This window comes from Choloepus didactylus, chromosome 4, assembly GCF_015220235.1.
Source record: "Choloepus didactylus isolate mChoDid1 chromosome 4, mChoDid1.pri, whole genome shotgun sequence".
NCBI classification, from domain to species: Eukaryota; Metazoa; Chordata; class Mammalia; order Pilosa; family Megalonychidae; genus Choloepus; species Choloepus didactylus.
The window spans coordinates 164,942,444-164,951,411 of NC_051310.1; the positions used below are offsets into that span (position 1 = coordinate 164,942,444).

General features: G+C 33.2%; 1 protein-coding gene across 6 annotated transcripts in view; it reads left to right on the plus strand.

Moving 5' to 3' along the window:
* G2E3 (G2/M-phase specific E3 ubiquitin protein ligase) overlaps window positions 1-8,703 on the plus strand; it is a 76,518-nt gene extending 67,815 nt beyond the window's left edge. For all 6 annotated transcript variants that reach the window (XM_037834726.1, XM_037834723.1, XM_037834727.1 and 3 more), the window contains 2 exons: window positions 6,360-6,550; window positions 7,346-8,703. In XM_037834726.1, coding sequence (XP_037690654.1) covers window positions 6,360-6,550; window positions 7,346-7,602 — 448 coding nt within the window. In that variant the 3' untranslated portion in view covers window positions 7,603-8,703. The remainder of the gene's footprint in view (window positions 1-6,359; window positions 6,551-7,345) is intronic.
* Window positions 8,704-8,968: the final 265 nt, after the last annotated feature.

Here is an 8,968-nt window from a genome sequence, read left to right on the forward strand (position 1 = left end):
AGTTTGCCCTAGTCTTAACCAGATCTGCTTCATCCAGATCACTAATTGAAGTCTGGGCTCTTCTTCAGCTTTTTTTTTTTTTTTTTAACAGTTGCTGTATGCGCTAATACTAACATTCATATTTGCCAAGCTCTAACTCTGAGTTTCAGGTGTCACAGAGATACCCATTGTTCTGAGACCAATCAGGTTATACATTAAGGGATCAACATCTCAGAGTTTGGAGATAGCCATTACAATTCAGGAATAGATTTGACTGCTGTAGGAGCTTACAATCTAGGGACCGTTACAATAATCGCTTTCTAAATACTGTGTTCTAAGATTCAATTCTGAGTTTCCACATTGTAGTTAGTCCATATTGGTGAGGCATTATAGTCTTTGCCTTTATTCCTGGTGTACTTCACTCAAAATGCTGTGTATAGGATCCATTCACCTCGTTGCATGTCTCACAGCTTCACTCCTCGTAGTTGCTCAATATTTCATTGTTGTGTACACTACAGTTCACCATTCTGTTCCTCAGTCTGTGTACCCTTAGGCCACCTCCACCCATTGCAAATCATGAATACTGCCTCCATGAACACCAGTGTGCAAATGTCATTCGTGTCTCTGCTCTCAGATCTTCCAAGTACATACCCCATAATGAGGTTGCAGGACATTATGGTCCCCACATACTTAGCTTTTTGTGGAACCACCACACTGATCAGGTCAGTTTTTTAAGATAAAATATGTCATGATTTTATACTGATACTTTTAATTCAAGCTCATCAGTATGAAAATTTTACTGTGTTAGCTATTTTTTCTTTGTACCATATTCCGTGTTGAAATCCCAGTTCTCAAGGACATGGGAAAATTAGAGTATTAAGTAATTACTTGATTCATTTCACATTCCATAGACAACAGCCTCAGAATAACAGTACCACGATTATCACCAATAACAAAACATTACTGAAAACATTTAAATTATTTTTGTATTTCTCTTTTTCATAGGACTGTATAGTCAAATTACTGCATTCTAAAAGTCACTTGGAAAAGTTCTCTATTTGGACATTTGTAGTCATTTGTTTCATTTTATTTTTAGTGATTGATTTAATTTAAATTTGATTCTATTTTAGAATTGTGTACAATATTTGCATGTCTTAATGAGATATATTTCAGTAGTGGGTTTTCCCCCAAATAATTCATGTATCAACAAACGGATTTTTCTCATTGCCAAGAGAGAGGATTCATTGTCTTTCATTTCTGTTTTTCTGTTTTTATAGATATGAGTAATTTACAGGTCAGGAAAAGCTTTCCTATAGAAGTGATGCTTAAATTAAAGCCTGAAAGATAGATAGAAGTTGGGCAGATCAAGATGAACAGGGTCAACTGAAGAGTAATCCCCTCCTATGTATACAAATAAAAGCTATGTTGCAAGAAATAATCTTTTAAATATAAATCTGAGCTCATAAGAAAGAGTTCTGCAGTTGCCATAGATAACAAGGGAACCGGAATCCATAGTGTCCTAGCTATCATGTAAATCAAGACCCTAAGCTTGCCCCAGTATTGGGATTGGAGTTCTGTATGGACCCCAATCCAAGACAAGGAAATAAAGTAATTAGACTTCAGATTGATTACACTTACAGTGTCAGGTAAAAGGAAATACCTAGCTGCTGTGTAGGGAAATTTGTACAGTCCTAACTTAATGGGAATGCTAAAGATAAAGCAACACTCAGTAAGATGAGTTGCTGATAAAAAATGGCAAAACACACAAAGAACCATCCAACATAGCAAGAAATAGGAATAGCACATCAAGAATTTAGATAACAGAACAAACTGAATGAGATAATGCTGTATTATTACAAGATTTAAAAGATAAAACAAGAAAATGAAGAAACAAACATAAAATGTGAAATGAATCAGTTAGTACTTTAAAATTGACAACATGATCATGGCCTTCCAGTTCTGGATAAGGTGTGTAGATGCACTTTTCTCTGTATTCCTCTTGCTGTGTACAGCTATATATAAACTCGACATTATATATAAAATGATCATAAAATTCTGAAAGGTGGAGGGAACGCAGATGGTATTAGAGACCTCAGGACCCTAGAAGTAACACAGCAGAATGAAGAAAAATCTAGACACTTCATGAAAGAAAAGCAAGAGAATTTATCACCAGCAGACCTATCCTTAAGAACAGCTATAGGAAGTTTTGAAACAGAAACCAAATTATAAAAGGTGGAATCTTGGAACATAAGGAAGGAAGAACAATGGAAGAAATAAAAATGTTTCCTTCTCCTTTTGAGTTTTTTAAATTATGTTTGGTGGTCAGAGAAAAAATTATAATATTGTCATTTTCAATGTATGTAGAGGCAAAATTAAGTAATTACATTATAATTAGGGCAAGGTAAAGGGACTTTAAGGGAAGTAACGTTTTTGGACTTTACTCAAACTGGTAAAATGTTGACACCAGTAAATAGTGATAAGTTGCTTGTATAATGTAATACTCCGAGTAACTACTAAAAAAATATATTCAAAGAGTTAGACCCCAAAATGCTACAAATAAAAACAGAATTCTAAAAAATAGTTTATTCCCAAAGGGAGACAGGAAAAAGGTAACAGAAACAAATGGTCAAGGAAATGAAATCTTGTTGAATGTGTGAAACACTAGGCAGATGAAGAGAAAATTAGTGGTCTCAAAGAGGAATATGAAGATTTTCCCAGCTCAAAGATAGAAAGACATTGAAAACATGAGAGTCATGAAAGCTAGAATGAGAGCATGCACATATACATTTAATTAAGAAAATCGGGGCAGGGCAACATTATAGGAAATGGGATTGAGAAGTTCACAAGGCTTAATGAACCATAGCAACATAAATGAAAAGAAATCTACATACTTTGTTAGCAAACTGCAACATGAGCTAAAAGACCTTATTAAAAGGCACATTAGTTAGACTAAAAGCAAATTTTTCAGTCGCATCAACATTGGAAACAGATGATTGAGGTTTACTTCATGGAACCGGTTACAGTATCACTTTTGGACAAAGTTTACCCCTTTTTAAAAGATTACTAGAGTGTATACTTAAAGAAGAAGGAAATTGGACCAAGAAGGAAAAAGTAGGATATAAGGAAGCAGCAGACAACCAAAAAAAAAAAAAAAAAAAGAAAGAAAAAAACCTGGTTAGATAAAATTCAGCATTGGTGATTAAAAAGTGACTAATTTTTGTGAAAAGTTAAAATACTAGAGAAATATTAATATGAAGATGGAAAGGGAAGTTAATGGATTTATTGTTTTAAGGGACTTGTATTATTGGGGTAGTAGTGGGGAAGTATTAATTAACTTTAGACTTTGTTAAGTCAGGTATACATCTGTTAAAGGAAACTAAAGTAACAGGAATAGAATATACAACTTCCAAACCAGTTTGGGGATTTAGGGGGGAGAAATAAGGCAAGCATAATTAATCTCATAGTGGGAGATAAAGACAGGAAAAAAAAAAACAAAAAAAAACAAAGAAGAAACATATTGAGTAGAAAGCACAAAGTAAGTAGAAAAATAATCCAAATAGATTGATAATTATATTAAATGTAAATGGCTTAGACTCTCAAGTTAATAGAGGATCTTAAATTGGATTTTAAAAATGATTTAAAAGAAAAAAAATTATATAATGAGATTAACAATCTTAAAAAGACTTCAATAGTATTATAAACAAATTCTTCAGGAAGATTAATGGTCACCAACAACATGGCCTCAAAATATTGACAGAATAAAATGAGAAATTGTTAAATCTGTGGTGATAGTGGAATAGATGTGTGCTAGTTTTCTGTGACTGCTTTAACAAATTTTTTACCACAAACTATGTGGCTTAGAACAACAGAAATTTATTCTTTCGCAGTTCTGGAGACCAACAGTCTGAAATGAAGGTGTCAGCAGAACTGTACTCCCTCTTCCAGCTTTTGGTGGCTCTGGGCATTCTTTGGCTTGTGGTTGCATAACTCCAGTCTCTTTCTCTGTCTTTGTTTGGCTTTCTGTCTGTCTCTCCTAGCAATGTGTGTCTCTTGTGAGGATTCTTGTTGTGGTAGGTTGAATTATGTACCTCAACATAGACATGTTCTTAATTCACATTTCAGTGTGTGAGAATCCATTGTAATATCTTGAAGATACTATTTTTAGTTAAGGTATGGCCCATCTGACGGAGGGTGGGTCTTCATCTGAATTACTGGAAGCCTTAGAAAGAGAACCTATGAGTCAAAGAAGCTAGAAAGAAGAGGATATCACATTGTCATGTAACAGGAGGCAGAAATAAAAGCCAGGGAACCCCAGGGATTGCCGTCAGCCAGAACTAGAATGCAACAGTCTTCAGGGAGAAAGCAAGCCTTGCCAGTATCTTGATTTGGGACTTCCATTAGCCTTATAACTATAAGCCAATAAATTCCTGTTAAAGCCAACCCATTTTGTGGTATTTGTGATAGAAGCTCTGGCGAACTAAGACTCGTGTCATTAGAGTTAGGGCCTATCAAGATAATTTCAGTAGGATGTTCTCATCTTGAGATCTAGAACTTAATTACATTTGCGAAGATCCTTTTTCCAAATAAGGTCATGTTCATTTTCCATGGAATAGGCCATGGACATATCTTTTAGGGGGCCAACAGGACATGGGCTTCTCTTTTGCAGCCATCATTCAATACACTACAGGGTGAATGTCAGTATTGGGTTTTAATTCTGGCATATCTCTCAGGCCATAGCATGGAAAATGGACTTGGAAATGTACACTTCTGGTATAACCATTCCTCTGCAGGTGCTTTGTATTAAGGTAGTAGCAGGGATATATGGAGAAATAAGCAAATAAAAGAGAGTTTAGAACAGGAAATTCATAGTAATTAGGAATGGTAGAGGGAAGAGTTAGGGACGACTTTTCAGATTTCTCACTATAGCAATTTGATGGATGATGGATCCATTTACTATCACTATAGATTCAGTAACTTTGGGTGCTTAGAAATCCTCCATATGGTGCCCAATAGTCTATTGAATATGTTTCTGGGCTGGAGAATATAGATTTTGTAGTGATGAGCATACACCTGCTAAATGAAGCCATGATGAAATTGCCTAACCTATGTATATAAAGGGAAGACAGAAGATGGCCTTGGAGAGCTCCATGAGGGACAGACAGCAACACTGAAGGCAAGGTAAATAAAGAAGAAACCTGTAAGAGAGAATGAAAAAGACAGGCAAAAAAAATAGGGAGGGAAACCAGGAGACTAATGCTTTAGAATCCAGTATTTGAAAAAGGAGGCTGTAAACAGAGTGTAATGTTACTGAAAATTCTAGCAAAATAAGGACTATTAGATGTAGTGATAAAGAGATTGTTCATGAATTTAGGGCAGTTTTTCCTGAGATGTGGATAGGAGAGGAGGAGAACTGAACGGGAAGTAAATAAATGGGACTAGTGAATGTAGGCAAGTCGTTCAAGTAGGTTGTTTATGTAGGAAAACAGATAAATTGGTGGGTGGATATAGAGATGGGGTGTAGTAAAGTTTTTGTTTGTTTTTTCCTTATTCAAAGATGGGAAAGATAAACACTTTTAAGTGCTCGTGAGAAAGAATCAGTAGAAACGGGTGAAAATCAATGTAGGAAGCTAACTTGAGAGGATTGGTAGGGAATCCAGAGCATAGATAGGAGTACAGTCAGTATTTCATATTTTTAGTTTTCCTCAATTTTGGCAGCCTGATAGGCAAAAGTGGTGTCTTTGCTCTTTGCTTATTAGCAAGAATGTGTATTGTTTTTTAATAATTCATTTGTTACTTGTATTTCTTTTGTGAATTATGCAGTTATATTTTTGCTCATTTTTTTCTATTGGATTGTTGATGTTTTAGAAAAATTATTTGTATCTTTTGTATATTGGAGAAATTAGTCTTCTCTCATGTATAGTAAAAATATTTTCCCAGTTCTGTCTTTGTTAATTTCTTTTTAGCAATACATGTTTTAAAATTTTATGTGGCTAAGATTTCTCTCTTTTCCTTTACAAATCTCTAGGAAACCTCATTTTTGTAATAACTAACTTTGAAGTACAAAAGGTTTCAGATGTCTACTCCTAAGTAAAAAATTGTTAGCTTAATTTAAAAATTATCCTTTGACACCAAATAATAATGGCAAGAGGGTCATAAAATAATTCTTTTATATTAAGATAGTTGCTTGTTGTAGATTTGAAAATATCACATCACAAATAGTTTATCTAGATATTTTTCTCAGATCTACGTAAATGTGATAGTTTGGTTGGTTGTTTTTTAACATTAGCTGTTTTGAAAAATGTCAGCTGGAAATGTTAATTCCAGCTTGTAATAGCAAACATGGTGTATGAATGTTGGCTCATTATTTTTCTTCTCTTAAGTTTTAAGCAGGGTTTGAAAACTCTTGGTGTTTTGGAGAAAATTCAGGCTTCTCCAGAAGCATTTTGTAGTGTCCTCTGTCATAAACCTGAGAATCTTTCTGCAGAGATTCTTAGTGATCTTTTTACAGTCCACACATTATCTGATGTACAAGCTTTGGGCTTTTGGAGCAATTATTTACAAGCTATTGAAGGTATGTGGATATTTTATCTTTGTGTTTGTTTCAGGATATTTATTTCTTTGAATTTTAAATTTGCTAACTGCAAATTTATGAAAGAAAACTTATTTCAAAACAAGTTTATATGACTGAGTTGATGTGGAAGGGTTACAGAATAAAGTTAGATTTTGCAATTTGTTTTCCTCTTGATAATTTGAGGTGAAAGGCATTCTTCCTAGAAAACTTTAAATATATCGGTGATTGCCATCGCAGAAAACAGTTTTAGATCTAATCATCTGTTTCATCGTTTTTGATTCTAAATTAAGTGGAAATATTCTTCATCCATTGGTTAGGGCTATGACAATTCTGTGTAATACAGTAAAAGAAAATTAACTTTCATTTGAAATTTTGTTTAGCTGGTCTTTTATTTTACACATTTGATTTTTCCTCTCTGCATTTGTTGAACTAGTTTATCAAATAGTGATGATCTAGAAGTATTTTAAAATTGTTTTTTTGTATAATCCTATCCCCGAAAGATGGAATTTTAAAAACCTATTGAATGTCTTAGACTGTATGAGAATTTTCTGTCAGAGAAAAGCTTAGAAATATACAAGTAATTGAACTAAATTATTTTAATCATCCTTTTATTTTGATATTAAAATAAACATTTATCAATGTACATTTACCTATTGCTATACTTGACTTAGTGCCAAAGAATACTTGGAGGCTCTGCCTTACAGTATTCTCAGTTTAGTTGGGGAACAGTCTATGGTGGTGGCCATATATAATATGGATTCATTTTTATTTTTCTTCTTTTGGTAAATTTTTCAGATGGTAAATCTTCAACAACAATGGAAGACATTCTTATTTTTGCAACTGGTTGCAGTTCCATTCCACCAACAGGATTTAAACCCACTCCTTCAATTGAGTGCCTGCGTATGGATTTTCCTATTGGAAACAAGTGTAGTAACTGTTTAGCTCTTCCAATAACTAATACATATAAAGAATTTCAAGACAATATGGACTTTGCCATAAGAAACACTCTAAGACTAGAAAAGGAAGAAATTTGTCACTACGCAGGACATTAAAATGTTTCTTTGAACAAAGATGCGTCTTTTAAAGCTGCTATTGATCCTTTCTTTTTGTTTCAGACGTCTGTCCATCGTCACTTTTGAACTAACTTGTCAGCTTCTGGGTCCAATAAAATTTGTGTGAACATGAAGAAATGTTTTGGCCATTTAAGCTAAAAAAACTTTTTTTTGTTAAAGTGTACTAATCAAAATTGGTGATTTTTTTTCATTGTCTTAATATACGTGCTTCATAAATTTCAATATAAAAACTTATAGAATGACTGTACAGACCTTCTTCAAGTATAGTAGTATGGTATATATAAGAAAAAAACTGTTTTACTCACTATTTTTGCAAGTTGTTAGCTGAAAGATGCCACAATAGTTTTTCTCCTTTTATGCAATTTTCAAAGTATTTCTTATTTTCTTTATTTTAAAGCATTATATAGAAAAGCTAATTGGTTAATTCCTCTTATATAAATCAGAGGTGTATATTCTGGGGTTTCTGTTTATATATGCTTTTCTAGAATGGCACTAAGAAGGTTGTTAAAAATGTTTGAAAGTCACTGATTTATATTAAAACAAACCCACACTGCAGTTAGGTTATGCCTAATGGGAAGTATTATTATATGAAAAGCAGAATTGCACAATATTCTGGAATCTTGGGGCATTCCATAGGCTTAAAAACACTTTGGAGGTTGATGTAAAATGTATTTGAAAATGCCTAAGAAAGCGTGTCTTCTTTAAAGCCTTGGCTTTAACCATAGGATTTATTATTATAATTTTTTATCCTATGTGTGGTATTAAACCACAGTATGTCTGATCCCCAATCATTTTAGGTATCAATGATCTCTACATATTGCCATATGGTAGGTTTGGCTACTAGACAGTTATTATCTAGGTGGTTGTATGATAGGTAACCTGGCACCAATGCATTATACAGTTATTTTCTTTGCTCTTGAAAGATATCTGCTATTATATAAGATGTAGAAACAAAGTTAAGAAAAAACAACAAATAAATAGAATGAAAAAAATCTAATCTTACCACACGGAGATAACTTCTGTGTTTGTGTATGTCCTTCTAAAAACTCTTAATAAAAACACTTTTATTTCCTTTCTAAACTTACATTTCCTTTATTTTTAACTTTATTAATGTTACTAAAAGTCAAAGAATACTTAAAAATAACAAGGAATCCTGTAATAACAATTTGAAGATATGTAGTCCCCCCAGTTACAAGTCCCAATGTTTATACTCTTGCAAAAGAAAAAAATTGGAAATACCTGATATCTCTAATCTATTATCAAATACAAATGAGATGAAGCTACAGTTTTTGACCAGAATGCCAAAATGAATCATCATGATTTTGGAGATTTGGGAGGTAAAATG